At 39.1% G+C, this 16272-nt stretch overlaps 2 protein-coding genes across 2 annotated transcripts in view; one reads left to right on the top strand and one right to left on the bottom strand.

The window, feature by feature from the left end:
- Window positions 1–3272, bottom strand: part of cacna1db (calcium channel, voltage-dependent, L type, alpha 1D subunit, b) — a 114889-nt gene extending 111617 nt beyond the window's left edge. Inside the window, exon 1 of the mRNA XM_055223145.1 lies at window positions 3239–3272. Coding sequence (XP_055079120.1) covers window positions 3239–3272 — 34 coding nt within the window. The remainder of the gene's footprint in view (window positions 1–3238) is intronic.
- A 727-nt stretch (window positions 3273–3999) lies between these two features.
- dcp1a (decapping mRNA 1A) lies at window positions 4000–15304 on the top strand. The gene is made up of 9 exons (XM_033969944.2): window positions 4000–4175; window positions 4455–4495; window positions 5647–5774; window positions 8979–9045; window positions 9134–9272; window positions 10154–10255; window positions 10983–11513; window positions 12138–12422; window positions 12900–15304. Exons 1-9 carry the CDS (start codon window positions 4044–4046, stop codon window positions 12978–12980), a joined length of 1506 nt encoding a protein of 501 aa, XP_033825835.1. The 5' UTR covers window positions 4000–4043; the 3' UTR covers window positions 12981–15304.
- Window positions 15305–16272: the final 968 nt, after the last annotated feature.

Here is a 16272-nt window from a genome sequence, read left to right as displayed (position 1 = left end):
GCAACTGAATCGAAAACTAAATTTAAATAAACTCAATTAGCAAATTCCAAAGGCTGCAATTTTTTAAATACCATAATTCCCTCTCTCTTGTTTTATTCTGCATAAAAACTGCTAACCCTGTAGCTTAGATCTGTACAAACATAGTAGTTAGTTTGTCGTTCATATTTCACTCTTTTTGTTAATTCCCCAGGATGTGTTGAAATTGTGAACTTTGAACAGAATCCTATCACTTAAACATAAATCGCAAATCTAATCACAATCGCAATGCCCAAATTCAGCCCTAGTAAGGGGAATAAAGGGTTCACAATGTAACTTTTCTGGTGTATGGTGTTTCCATAGAGAGTTATTTTTCGGAATGTGCCAAAATATAGCATTAAACATTTATCTAGCAATTTCATACTGGTGTTTTTATTGGTCAAAAATTGAAAATGAAAAACATGCACTTACTTTGACTAGGGTTGTTTAATAATAATTGTCTCCATGGAGATTGGAGAAGTATAGTGTCATACTGTGAAATATTCCAGGCAAAGCAGTAACATCCACGTTGAGATAAGCAGGTGGTAGACCTTTCACCAGATCATTTACAGAGTGCACCTTTAATCAAAACTGATATTAGATTATTTGATGTTTATACTGAACAGTCCTATTCAAAAGTACGACCAAAATGAACCAAGATTTTAAAAAAAGAAAAAAACATTGTTAACAATATACTGTGTTGTAAAATAGATTATATTGATCACATAATACGGCCGATAAAAGGGTGGTGATAAGAGTTGTCTGTATATTACTGTTGTCATTAAAGTTGGTGTTTTTATTATCAAAATTAATCTTGAGAATCATGTTTTTTCTTATAATAAAACTACTACATAATATAATAGTTGAAGATGCACTATGCGACTTTTCTGAGAGGGGTATTCTACCTGTTCATATCCATGTAGACATTATTGCTTTATCTGCAATGTTACACAGTATGGCATTAAATTATCCACTGTGCATGTCGTGTTTCAGTGATGGATGTTGTTATCGCTCAAAGATCTCTTGAAAAACATGCATTCTTACTGTGAAGAGGTGTAAGAATGTAAGAACCCGGTGTGTTTATTGCTATGGAACATTTCTCTGGACATAAGCTGCTGATGATATTACATGTTCATGGAAATATTATGACACTTTTGATTGTAAAGTTATTGTTGTATTATATTTGGTACATCCCTACTGATGATGTAAATAAAAATACTGATTGAGGTACAGTGAAATCTGTTTTGAATATATAATAAAGTATTTAGGACTGTATTTAGGACTGTTTCCAACACGTCACTTGATTAGTCTCTAGGTTTTTAGCCCTTAATTGTTACAGTTCAGGCAGCATGTTCATTTTGACTATTTGGCTGTAAGTTCTGCACATTTAAAGGTGCTCTAACTTTTCTAAAGGAAATCCCTATCAACATCATAATACATTAATAATTCATGTCACTTGTAGTGTGTTCATTGCTATTCACAAACTATTCCCTGTTGACTACCTGGTGATGGCTGGACCCTAGATACCCCTCCAATCCCCTTCCCTGTCTTGACTGGATGGCTCCATACTTGCCTGGATGAACCTTAACTTATCCCATTTCTAACTTTCAAACTTTCTGTTGGTTAAATCAACGACCTTGTTAAGCCCTGTGAAACGCTGTCCTGATTTGGGGCTTTAAAAAAATAAATTGAATTGAAACTGAAATTGAGGTTTCACCATCCGCTGGTCTCCATGGAGATGTTGCTGCTTTGCTTGGAATGTTCCACAATATGGCATTAAACGTATCTATCTCCTCGGAGGGTCAGATAAAAAAATGCATGAGGTTTTTGAGCAATAAAAACACCTATAACTGAAACTTTCCAGAATTGATGATGTAATGCTATACTGTGGAACATTCTAGACAAAGAAATAACGTCTCCTTGAACACCTTCAGAAAAGTTCCATGATCCACCTTTACGTGTTGAAATCTAAGTCTGGCATCGCGCTAAAGTTTTCTCAAGTCCTGATGCTGTCACGACCCAAATCCAAAGCATTCTCCATGAGCTGTCACATGTGTGAAGCAGCCCACAACTCGCCCACAACAGCGGACCAACCATTTTAATCTCCTCAGTGGATGCGATGATCACTGTCACTGCAAACGTACATTCTAACCAAGCATTTTATCATGATAGACTTGACCAGATAAGTTTAAATCCACGCGTAAAAGCACAAAGCGATGCCAGGATGACCCGATGATGGGGCAGCCCACTCTCCCACACTCTCTGCGCTCCAACTCCGCGCGTTACCTTCAGACTGTTCATCTGCTTCTTGCATCCTCGTATCCACATGGAAACCACCCGCTTCACATCCAACGCATCGTCGGAGAACCACATCCAAAAGGTGTCGACGCGGGAGCCGAGTCGTTCGCGTTAAAAATTATAATGTAGAAAAACGATTATTCCCAGAGCCAGGCACAAGCGCCAAACATTTCCTCCACATCCGGGTGCCTCACTGCCTGCTCCTGCCTGCTCCTGCCTGCTCCTGCCTGCTCCTGCCTGCTGACTGCTGCCTGCTCCTGCCTGCTCCTGCCTGCTCCTGCCTGCTCCTGCCTGCTCCTGCCTGCTGACTGCTGCCTGCGCGGAGTCACGGAGGCGCAGCAGCATCAGTCCGCTCCAGTACCGCCGGTGCGTATGGACCATTATGCACAGGGGATGGAGCTCTGTGCAGCCAAAGGAGGGACTTTGCGCACAATAAACACCTGCTGGATCCTAGGTCTACATGTAGCCTGTAACAAAGGTTAGGGTAATTGAATAGGAAACAAAACATCTTAAAGATTTAACTTTTCAATAGTCCCAATTTAAATGCAGTTTAAATGGCAACGTTTTCTGATTTAGAGTGCATAGCAATAGCCTTTTAAGTGAACCATAACAAGTGCAACATGTGCAAACCAACCAAAATGGACGCTTACAATGAAAAATAAATGGTTGAGCTGTGGGTTTTAGAAATAACGTCGGATGGTTTTACTCCCATGGGGAAACAGCCAACAGTACAATCACTTCATTTTAAACGACACAATTATGTCATTTATGTGGGCCTTTTTTGTTTTTCTTTTGCCCCATTCCCAACAGCAGCAAAGTGCCACGACCACATAGAGTGAAAGTGCTCACAGCTCAGAATAGTCTCAGACTCCAGTGTCTAGTCCGAATCCCAAACCCATGGTTCTATGCTGAAAGCAGTACTCACCCCTCCTGGGCCTCGCCCGAATAATGAGCGGCATGGTGTCACCTCGGCCTGTGCTGGGGGCCCATGGCGCGGTTTGTCTTTTACTCCGCCAAGGTTCAACACAAAATGATGGAAGCTGCGCTGGAAAGCCTCCAGTGATTGGATTACCTGTGCTCCAGTGGGAGCGCGCGTAATCCTGGATTATAATCCCGACCCCAATGTTTCCTTTCAGAATGAGGCAGGTGCAGCCCACAACAAATAATAATAAGAGTCTAAAGGCCAACTTCTCTTATGGCAGGCCTGAGGGAAGCAAAAAGTCAGTAATGAAATATTTTAAAGCAAAAGTAGGCTATGCTTTGTTGGCTAATTTGTATAAAATGTATCAGTTCAATTAACATTACGACATTTGGTTGTAAATAAATAGTAATCATTAAGTATATTTTGGCTTTAGTTTTACCTTGGGTCACTTTATATTCCTTTTAACGCTTGATTGTTGTAAATTGCACTGCTATTTGTCCTGGCAGGATTTAGCAAATTGTAATTTTAATTTGAAAAAAAAAAATAATTTAAAAGATGACATTTGGCGCGTAACACCACGTGGAAAACAGGTATTCTTTCACCATAATGATTTTCTCCACAGCAGTAGCACTCAGTAGAATTGGAAATGACCTAAATCTCGGGTCAAATCAGATTCAGATTAATCATGTGGAACAAAAATAAGCCTCTGGCAAAGTTTCCACACAGCTCCATTTCCGGTGAGAGCGGAAGTGGTAAGAGCCCGCACAAAGCCTTCCGTGCGGGAGCAACAAGCACAAACACAGGCAAGATGGAAAGCGCAAACGCAGGACATCTCATGAGTTTAGCGGCTCTGCAAAGACAAGACCCGTACATCAACAAGCTGCTCGACGTTACCGGACAAGTGGCACTTTACAACTTTAACGCGAAGGCTAATGAATGGGTATGTTTGTCCCAAAAACACCGGCGGATATCAGACACATGCTAGGTGTTTTAGCTCTTAGCACGCAGAGGCTAACAATAACATCTCCCTGTAACACTCTGCCGTTCACCGCACAGGTGTTTTTTGTAGCTAGGTTCCTTTCAGTGTTATCTGCAGCCTTGAAAAGTGTAGTTTTATGGTAACGTTATTGTTTAGCATGGACATTTCTTTAGTGTTGTTGTTCTTTTACTGGCTAATGGCATAGCCCCCGCAGCCTCTAACATATGTTGTTTTTTTCAGGAGAAGACCGAAATTGAAGGGACCTTATTTGTTTATTCGAGGTGAGCGTGTTTCTGTGTATTTGATCATTTAACAGAAGTTTATATATTTTATTTGTGTGTGTCTTCTTGTGTGGTTCTTCTTGTTTGTTGTTGTTGTTGAAGCGTCATCTTTTGACGCATTTCGCACGTGGCATTGGAATTGTAAACAACAGATGAACTGTATTATGTATCCCACATGAAATGGGGCATTTTGAAAAAACTCAGTCGCCACAGTAGTTTAGGATGCTCTTGTATGATGTTTGTATGATGTACAGTTGAAACCAGAAGTTTACATAAACTATATAAAAGACACATATGATTTTGTTTTCTCACTGCCTGACATAAAATCACAATAAACTTTACCAAAATTATTTCTGTTTGCTAAATGCCAGAATGAGAGAAGGATTTCATACAGATGATCAAGTACTGCAATGTATTCTGTAGTAACTAATCTGAATACCACAAAATAAAAAGGTAACTACTGGAATACAGTTATTCAAAATTAGTATTAGTAATTTAACTAAAAAGCTTTGATTCCTATTTTATTGCTTCAATTAGTTTTTTAATTATAATAATTGGTTATATAGTTAGTGATGTCGTCACAGTTGTTTTACATGTTGTGCAGCAGAGCTATTACTATAGCGGAGAAAATAAGACCAGAAGCATGAAATATCACTTAAACAGTGATAGAGATATGAGTCCTGCTGTGATACTCCTCTTTGAGTTATGGATTAATAGTTGGAGGAGCGAGAACAGGAGACGAGGCTTCAAAACGTCTGTCCACAGTCCTTATTGATGGTGAGCGTGGATTCACTATGAGTTTTTAGAGCAGAGTTCATTCACTTTTTCCTCCCATCTTCTCCACGCATAAGACACACAAGGCTTGTAAACATAAATGGTGTGTGTACAAGTACATGAGCAGCCTTGACTTGCTTTGGCCCAACTCCCCCAGAAAATACTATGAATTAATGTTGAAATTATATTCTATTGTCTATTCCTTAGTATCGAAATCACATTTGAAATATTCGTATTATAATTAGTAGAAGGTGGCACTTCAAACTAATCTTTATTGATTTGTATTGTTTCAAAATCAAGCATGTTCAATAAGGTATATAATGTCTAAAGCACATCTTCTGTTATACTGGAAATTTCAAAATGACTTTGTCTTGTAGGTCTGCTTCTCCTCACCATGGCTTCACTATTATGAACCGACTTAGCACTGAGAATCTGGTGGAGCCAATCAACAAAGACTTGGAGTTCCAGCTTCAAGATCCTTTTCTGCTCTACAGAAATGTCAACTGTGAGTATCCTGCGAGCACACCATTGGTAACATGGTATTTGTTGGATACTATAATCTATGTAAAGTTGCCTCCTGGCAACACTAGCCCCTTAAGAGGCTATCACTGCAGATGTTGTAGATTATTTTAAATGCAACCGTTATGAACGAAGACTAAGGAAACACTGAATGATGTAACAAAGCATATTGTTTGACCCTTCTTGTCTTGTCTAACCATAAAACCAAGCAACAGTGGTAGTGGGTTGAGCATTCACCTTGCAACAGGTGCATTGTTGGTTCTTATCTTGTCCTTGTGCAAAATGCTTCACCCACATTGCCTGTATGATGTTGAATGACTAGTTTATGCAACTCCTGATCCCCACTAGCAAACACTGATTTACAGTCATACTTCTGTCCCCCTTGTGACTGACAAGTGAGTGAATAACGCATGACATAGGAAAGTCTCTTTGACTGTCCAAAAAAGCAAGCTATACTAATACCTGTAATATAAATAATTTTTAGCTACTTATTGTTGTTTTGAAAAGGTAAAACTTGACTTAGCCACTACAATGATGCAGTGTCAATGACTTCTTAATATAATTATTATAATCTTATAAAATGTAAGGCTCCATAATATATAAAACAATATCAGTGTTGGGTAATGCAATAATTGTCTTTTTTTTTTATTCAACCAAATGCATTGTTTAAAACAGTATATTAAAATATGGTATGCTTTTATTCAGACAGGGACAGTGCACAACAATACATTGACCTTAAAAAACAGGAAAGATGTTTGGTGCCAGGTTATAGCATAAAAACTACTTTCCACCTGTGGTCCCTCGACAGGCTGATGTTAAGTAAGAGTAACAGTTTGGTGTAGGTGGATGAAAGACCTGCAAAGATATTGTACATACATCAACACATCTCGCCCCTCAAATACGCCATTTCTAAAAACATTCAGTTCACACACACACACACACACCCCACACACATATACATATACATACACATACACACATACACTCAAATCACTCAATTTCAGACATAGAAATACTTTCTTTCATACACATTCACTAATGGGTGCAAACTTGTTTTGACATTAGCCATTTCTATGATTTCATTTAATTCAAATATTGCAATTACATTGTTGTGGCAATAGTAAACATTGTCATCGGCTATTGTGGTTCCCAAAAACTGCATTTTGACATGCAAATATTGTGTAGTTTACCTCTGAACAGCCCATACAGGCACCGTCTCAGCACTAGCTCGAACAAGGCTTTTCCCCTCTGCTTGAAACCATTTGGGTGTCTTCTGGTGTTGAGGAGGAGCATCTGATCTATGGATACCTTTTCAGCCATAACCCCAAGCTGGCCAATGTAACTTCCAACAGTTTGTACGGATTTGCTTAGGTCATTGTCTCTTGTGAAATCAGTGAGCCTTTTAAAATCATCATCCAAAAACGCATATCAAATCTTGAGAAAGTAGCTGACAGCGCTTCCTCCCAGGTAGTCAATCACAAGTCTGAAGAGCAGTTTAAGCATGGCCACCAACAAGGAATTGGAGTGTTTCCCCATTTGTTTACTAATGAGGAAAAACAACATGGCCAGAGACAAGGTCAACGTGGACTGCTCTCCTTTTGGGCTGGGTTTGCCTATCAATCTTGCCGGTATAGATGACATTATAGCTGGTCGCTTTTCCTTAACAAAATGGCCTTAAAAATTTGTCATTTTTTGCTACAGAGAAATTCACAAAGATGTCACTCCATTTGCACGTCCAGAATGTAACAGTTGCAAGTTGCTAAGTGTCCCTCTGGAGGTGTGGAAAATGTCTTCTCACTGCTACGAAGTTAGAGGAAAAAGGCCCAAATGTGAGCCAACAACAATTACAAAAATATTCCCAAAAAGCCGATATTGGGGGGGTAAAAATGGAACTAACCTTGAACTAACTGGAAGCCTGGATAATGATAATGAAGAGCAGTGTGGTGTGATAGCTGTTTACTGGCTGCTCTAGTCCCTTGGGTGACACTGGAGGGAGCAGAGACAAACACCGGGCTGCTGGGTAACGGGCCTGTCTCATGGGCCCCAAGACGTCACCCCCACACTAATGATACACAAACATTATACTAGGTTACTATAGAAAAGCTGCGTAGTTCTGCTTAATATGTTATCTCATTATTACACATTACATTGAGGTTTAAAAAGTTTAGAAGCTGCTCACTCTAGACTCTGTTCTATGAGGAAAATAAATCATGATTTTTTTTTTCTCCCTAGCTTTGGCCTCTCTAAATTTATATTTTTAAATGTATTACAAATTAGAAATGTTTTTTCAATACTATAGCTTTAAGTATCTTCCTATATCAGGACTGAAAATGGCATATATTTAAGACAGAACTGATCCAAATATGTTATGTGGTTATTATGAATCTTTCAAGTAACAACCAAACACTTTTGTGTTTAAAAAAAAACAACCCTCAAACGTTATGAGACTTTCTGGGCTGACTACAACCAGTAAATAGTGTTACATTACATCAATGAATGTGTCTAACCAGGATATCTGCTGAACAGATATTTGTGAGCTGATATCTGATCCAGGAAGCTTTTCAGTATCACCGTCACTATCCGATTCCATTTTTTTAAGGTTTATCAAGCTGGATAAAACGGACCATAACACAGGGCATTTCAACAAAAATAAAATATTTTTGTTGAATTCAATAAAAATCTGATTTATTACTCAGTCCTACATCATCATGTTAGGATTATAACATACTTTATTTTGAATGTGAAATTTGTCCTGAATATGTCAGGAGCAGTTGGTGACCACAATGCTGTGGCTCCTACAGATCTTAGCCTGGATCATGGTCATGGGCACAATATGAAGATCTTTCTCTTGCTTGTTATAGGAGTTATTGTGGAAACCTGGGTACCCATTAAGAGCTCTCCAGAACACAGAACATGCAAACCCCTTTATCTTGCACTATGACCCCAATAATATGCACTTTTGTTTCAAATGTGATTTGGAAACAAATGTGACTCCTGTGAATGTGACTTTTTTGGTATTGATTTCTACTCAAGTATGTAGTTTCGATATTAGTTTTAGTGTTGATACTTTTGACAACCTTAGCATGCACTGTAAACAATATTATTTAAAAAAGCAATCTCCAAAATGTAGTACTGTAGATGAGTGCAATTAACCCACGCTAATATTCAAATATATCTGTTAACTTTACAGTGGGAATCTATAGTATCTGGTTTTACGACAAAAGAGACTGTCAGCGCATAGCCCAGCTGATGGTGAAGTAAGTGTCCACATGTATAGTTGGCATGTTGCTAGTTGTTAAGTCTGTTTACAAGTTTAACTACATATGTGCTTGTGTCCTCTCTCAGGATAGTGAAGCAGGAGGCAGAACATGCCCAGAGACCGTCCCCTGAGCGAGCAGACACAGCCAGGACCAATGGGGCCTCAGAACCACGCCCCATTGACATCCTGGAGCTGCTCAGCAAAGCCAAGGAGGAGTACCAGAGGGTGAGTGGGCACATTTAGGAAGGTATGTACTATATATACTTTACAGCCCTAATGGTTACAGGAAAATAGTCTACTAAAGAAATTCTTTTTGGACATGTCCTGCCCATCAATTAGTCGACTAAAAAGGGAACATGGCAGAAGCTAGGACTGGGAGGTGTATGACTACCAGTATTGGTATTGGCCGATATTGATACAAATATATGCAATATTGGTATCACCTTGTATTGATTCTCACTACCGATATTCAAACAGATTGTTTTCCCCCACATTTAAACTCCATCCTTGTGCATTGTATGTACTCTAATTACTTCACTGCAATTTAACATTGCAAAACATCTGTTAGCATCCTGTTTCTGCTATTTTTTTTTATTTCTAAATATTGAATGATCTACATCTTGCCAGCAGGTGTCCTATTCATAATCTCACAATTTAAATAATTGTAGGAAATATATGAAAGTGTTGCACTAGAACAGTATTTGGCTGCCTTATAAAATGTTTACGACGTTACAGGCAACACAGGAAATCAGACGTGCTGGAAATTACAATGGAAAATAGGAAATTATCAATATTCTCTACTTTGTCTAGGCATTCTATAGAATGTCTGGATTATCAGTTTACATCTTACTTACATCTTCAATACTAACATATATTGAAGAGTATTGGAAATGTTTTTGGACGGTGTGTGCAAATATTTTATGCACTGCAGTAGATCCACAAATCTGAGATTACGTTTAGTGACATTACATTGTCACTAAATGTGGGATTATCTTTGTTGTGCATTTGTTTTAAACCCTCTCACCAGTCGCTCCTCTCAGGCTCAGGGATCACTACTTTAGGGTCTGTTTGTTAAATGTGTTTTCATTGCTGTTTGTGCTTTGTAGGCTCAGGCCGGGGAGACAGATGTGTCCACCACTGCAGAGCCCACTGTGAAAGCCGTGGTGCCCCCCACAGAACGCATCCACACCACCCCTCAGGCAGACAAGGTGAGGAGTCTGACTTTTGTAGTTGCTTGCCTACTTTTTGCAAACACCTTAAGTCCTAAACTATATTATGATAGTTCACAAACATTCCTGGAGTTTTGTGTCATGTTTGTGCATGTGCGTTATGGATATTAGTTCCCACATAGCTGGTAGGCTAACCAGTTCAAAAGATACAGAGGAAGCTACCACGATATCTTTTGAACTCGTACAGGTGACATACCAATGTTAACTAACCTCTTATAATCCAAATCTTTATAACAGATTCACATGATTCAGCCTTGTTTCATTTTTCATTTAAATTAGAGTGATGTGTTAGGACATATCTGCTGTAACGGGAGCCATGTTCAATGAAATGTGTACCATTATGTAACTTGAGCTTTAGTTAGAACTGGGTGAAAAAAAAAAAAAAAAAATTAATTTCCTGAACATAAACAAAACAGATTTTTAATAACTGCCATACATATATATATATATATATATATATATATATATATATATATATGTGTGTGTGTATATATATATATATATATATATATATATTTTTTTTTTTTTTTCCTTTTGCTTGAGGCTTGGCTGTAGACCTCACCATTAAAAAGGCTCAAACTGATCATTGACAATTAAAAATGACTCAATCTTGATCTCAGTAAAAATTTGATTAATTGACCCATAAGTTTTTTTTTTCTTTTTCTTTGGAATTGCTATTAACCTGTGTTATTTCTCTCCTCCTCAGCCCTCTCATATCGTGAAGCAGATCACCGTAGAGGAACTGTTCGGTTCCTCTCTCCCTAAGGACCCCTCCCTGCCCACGATGCCTAGCTCCAACCCTCCTTTGCCACCTACCGCTGCTGCCTCTGATCCCTCCAGTGCTTACCTACAGACCCAGGGCTACCCCGCAGCCAACCCCCACCTCCATGCTCCAAGACCCCAGCAACCTGCCGCCATCCTCCCCTCTGCGTTCAACCTCCGCCCCAGCCCTGTGTTCCAGCCTCTGAGCCCCCAAGCGGATCCTCGCTGCCCGGTTTCTCCGCTGGGCCCTCGTCAGCCTCCACCTGCCCCTCCGCAGCCTCAGCCTCCTGGGGCGTTTCTGGGACAGGAAATACTCAATTCACTCAAACCGGCAGTGAACACAGATATCCACAAACCCATCCTCGCACCTAACTTCCTGCCCAGCAGTTTAGTCCCGCCCCACAGCTTCCAGGAACCTATGGGGAAGCCTCTGCTGCCACACAACGACGCGCCCACTCTGGTTAAGCCTATGTCGGTAAGCATAAAGGTTTATTGTGCGTGGAGTTCTAAAAAGTAATGCAGATGCCAATGGATCCCTTCTTGACACAGTTGGATAAATTAAATGTTAAATATAAAAGGTGATGGTCGGTTTCACCCCCTGGTCAGTGGGTTGCCTGTTTGAGTTCTCACATCTAAATGCATACTTGCTGTGATTGAGTTCAGCTATTTGTTTATTTTTATACCAGAGATGCAACATTTATTGCAATTGGATCAAAATTTCAATTTCATTGATTGTAATTATCAAATCGCTAAAGTTGTAATTGTATGTAATTACTGTAGTAATACACATTTTGTTGTTTGTAAAGGAAATGTTCTTATGCTGTCTACGAACAGCTAGCTCTGTAGTTTATACCTCTACACACTTTCCTGTGTTAGTTTAGCTGTTCAGGTTTCAGTCTTTTCAGTCTCCTTTAAAATGTGAACTTTTCTTGAAATGGTGAAACAATATAAGCAGTTGGTAGAAATAAAAGCATGATTTCATGTTTTTGAATGTTATTAAATGTTTTGGTTTTCCTAATAGACAGTTGTTCATGGATTGTAGTGGCTCTAGTTGGAAAGTATCATACAAAGTCCCTCTGACCCATGTGTCTGTCCTCAGGCGGTGTCCATGAGTCCGGGTCCGAGTGTGGCTGAGGCATCTCTGCTCCTGTCCCCCAGTGTCTTTCAGCAGTCCATCAGCAAACCTCCGCCTGCCGCTGTGGTCCCTCCTGTGCATGTCCACCCCAATGTCCACCCCAATGTCCACCCCAATGTCCACCCCAATGTCCACCCCAATGTCCACCCCAATGTCCACCCCAATGTCCACCCCTCGTCCACTGGGGACACCCAGCCCAGCCTCTGCTCCAAAGCACAACTACAGGACACATTGGTACATCTGATAAAGGTCAGTTTTTGCGGAGGACCATAGAACGTTTTCTTATCTTAACATCAGCCTGTCCAGGGACTACACGTGAAAAGTGCGTTGAATAAAACATTTATTGTGTTGTTATTTATTGATGTACATATTATGAGTATATTTTGCATGTCTTGTATCAAACATATATAACCTACGTTGGACGATAGCGGACTACACTCATACTCCATACAACTGTTCACAGACCTTATGTCATGTCTCACTCACCATTTCATTTGATTCTGTGCAGTGTGCTCCTTACAAATCTTTTTTTTTTTCCCCGTTAACTAATTTTGTCATATCAGAAATGTCACATTAGTCATTTGAATATTATTTAGATTTATCTTTTGCTTTTTGTTACTATGTTCTAATGTGTGAGCTATTGTGTCCATGCAATTTCCCTTGTGGATCAGTAAAATGTATTTAAAGCTAATTTTGAAAAGCTATAACTCCCTTCTCCTCTGTCAGAACGACCCGGACTTCCTGAGTGTGATCCATGATGCCTACCTGCAGAGCCTTTCCAAAGACCTGAGCAACATGAAGCTGTAGCAGGGCTCGTACCAGGAGCAGCTTCTGAGCAAGAACATGTACAAGCAGGTCTCTCTCCCGTTGGGTTCTACTGCTCACACTGTACCAAGGACTTCTACGCACGTTTAGTTGTATCCTTTGAAAAACTTGAACTGACCGCTTGACCACAGTTAACCTGACCTCCTAGCAGGCAGTTTTTGTACTTGAGGATTTTGCGTATTTGGGAAAGACTACTAGCTCCTGCAGCCTAAAGTGACCTTCTTTTTGGCTGAGGCTGCTGTCTTGTGTTTTTTAAAGAAGGAAGAGAACATCAAAATGTAACTTGTTTCTCAGAGAAAACATACTTTGAGTCTTTCGGATGACGCACTTGCAGCTACTGCCCTGAACTGCAGCTCAATGCCTATGAGCAGCACATTTTGGACAAGGATCATGCAGTTTTGTTTTTTTGGGTTTTTTTTTTCTTCAAAGTTTTGGCTTTTTTTTTTTTTATTCTTTTTTTCCATTCCCCACAGTCTGCGCTTCATGACTGATTTAGCTGGAGGGGATCGTGCAATAGATTACAACTGCAATGTGTTAATCAATGTTTGTGGAATGATCTAATGGTGAGACAACTAAAAGTTCCTAACAAAAGTTACAAAGACATGTAATTATGAAAAGAAAGAAAATGGCTGCGTTCACACTGGACTCTAATCAGAAGGTTAATCTGATTGGTGAAACTGGTTTTAAATACATGCCAATCCTCACGCACATATATCATACTTAAAAATGTAGCGATATACAAGTCTGAAACACAGTGAGAAAAAACTGCTAGTGTATAGACCTATCTGCAAATATGCACTGCCTGAATATTGTGACGCGTAAGTACTATAACACAATTTAATTTGTAATTTTCTAATTTAAATGAAGAGATGAGTCGTCGCTATCACTTTAATTCTGTGTTTATTTTGTTAAGCCTGTGACTGTGTGGTGTTGCGTGGAGCATCTCCCCTTCCCTCTCTGTTCCATTCATCTCTCTCAAATCCACTGATTAGTACCCACTGATGTTTAGGCAGATCTCATTCATGAGACACTTTGCACGGTCCTTTTATGGTGAGTTGGAGGTGTGGAGAGGGCGTGACAAGGGTTTGCATGTGCAGATTTCAGATGCAGGTGCAATCAGGAGTTTGCATGGCACACTCCCCTCATGCTCATTCGGAGTACACACTTGGTTAGGAAAATTTCTGCGCACTTCTTAATAAATGCCCATGTTCTTGTGTGTTTGAGAGCCCCTGGTCTAGTGTGAATGTAGCCTATATTCTACTACAGTTTATTCTGGTCACAGAGTCTATATTTCAGTATCTTGAAACAACTACTTGGGCTTTAATCTTTCAAAACAAAGCAAAAATCCATTTTATAATTGATAGATGTTGCAAAATGCACCAGGCCATACAGCACAATTTGTTACAGTGTAATCAAAACATTTTTAATACAAATTTTAGCTACACAAAAAGACAAAATCACCGATTTACATCATTATGTTCAAAGTTAAACTTGAATTCTGAAAATAAATAATTTTTTGCAGTAAAAACTACTGCAGGGACCGTGACTGACCATTAAGTCGCATCTCGAATTCATGGTAATTATGACCAGATTTATGTTCATCTTTGACTTAAAGATTTGTTTACACAGCAGGTACAAAATCACACAGTAGTTGAATTATTCATATTCTTGTAGTTATTGATGTTTTTTATGCTTAAATATTCAATCATGAATGCAATTTCAAATTTTGTCTTACCCAGTTTTGTTAAAGGTACAGGTTATACTTGTGTGTGAATGTACCTGCCTCAGAGATTCACCGATCCAGCTTTTTCTGTTCCGATACCTATGTCGATACTTTGGCTTTAAGTATCCACCAATTCCCAATTTTAACCAATACCAGGACAAAGACAGAAAGTATTTATTTCTGCTAAACACAAACGGCGTATGGTTTATAAAAAGGATCCAAATGCGTAACTATTTATCAGTTAATCCACCAAAATCAATATCAGCACTGATATCTGATAGCAGTATCGTATTGGTGCATCCCTACTCTGTACCAGTCTCTTTCGTTGTTCACACTGTGTCAGCTCAGTTAGGACTCACATTTCTGTTTTCTGATTGGACATGTACCTTGTATTGGGGATTGCTTTTACTCACGATGGTATTTTAAGATTTTAAGGTTGTTTTACGCCTTATCCTCATTTCTCCCACATGTCCAGAGAAAATATTGTTTTTCAAAATGATGTTAATTTTCTCAGATCTTTGTCTCTGTGTAATTTTGTTTCTTAGGACTATTTTGTGATATTAAAGATGTATAAATAAGTCATATTGAATGGTATTTTCTTTCATTATATACATGTTACATTGTGATATATTTTCTCTTGCCAGTTTTTATGGAAAATATAGTTCAAACTATTATTTCATTTTAAGGTTTATTTGCTCCCTGCATTTGAACACGAGGTTTGTTATGTTGTTATTCACTTTGTCCACCAGATGGAGCACAGGAGTTCGTCTCTGTCCGGAACATTATGTAGTGTTTATGTTCACGTGCCAAAAAGATGAGTCAGATTAATTACTAATATTCATTTTTAGAATTGATTCAGCTCTGTTGAAGCTCTGTGTGCTATCTACAAACATGACCCCACCAACGAACTGTAACCACACCAGTAACAATGAACCATCAGCCTCCCTTCATGGCTCTTCATGGCTCTTCATGGCTCTTCATGGCTCTTCATGTGTAGTAAAGTGCTGACGTAAGCCACTAGCTGAGATCACACTCTGCAAATGTGCTTAAAGGTGAGATAAAGGTGAGATTACGCTGATCTTACACCACCCCCATTAGGCCTGCTACTGACCCACAAACGCACAAACCCACTGCCCTGAACCACAGGCTTGTCCAGGTCTAACTCGGGACTAGTGTAGTCACGATATTAAATTATCAAACTCTATTTTGACAGACAACAGAATGCGATTTTCAACATTAAATCATGGTACTTTCTTTTATATTATCATGTGGCCTTATATCTGTGTAATCTTTTATCCAGGCAGGTTCATAGTGGTCCATGGGTGTATACTAGTCTATGTGACTTATACTTCTGATACAGCTCAAGATCATTCTAAAGATATTCAGGAAAGGTTCAGTTTTTAGCATTGATATCTTCTCAAATGAATATCTGGTTTTGATGCTAGTTTTAGTATCGACTAGTATCTGATTTTTGGTGCTTTTGACAACCTTACCCAGGACTATATGGGGTCTATCAGGTGCTAGTTTAGTTCTTTAATTAGAACTAAAGAA

The sequence above is a fragment of the Periophthalmus magnuspinnatus genome, chromosome 7 (assembly GCF_009829125.3).
Source record: "Periophthalmus magnuspinnatus isolate fPerMag1 chromosome 7, fPerMag1.2.pri, whole genome shotgun sequence".
Lineage (NCBI taxonomy): Eukaryota > Metazoa > Chordata > Actinopteri > Gobiiformes > Gobiidae > Periophthalmus > Periophthalmus magnuspinnatus.
This window is presented reverse-complemented; position numbering and strand designations above follow the sequence as displayed.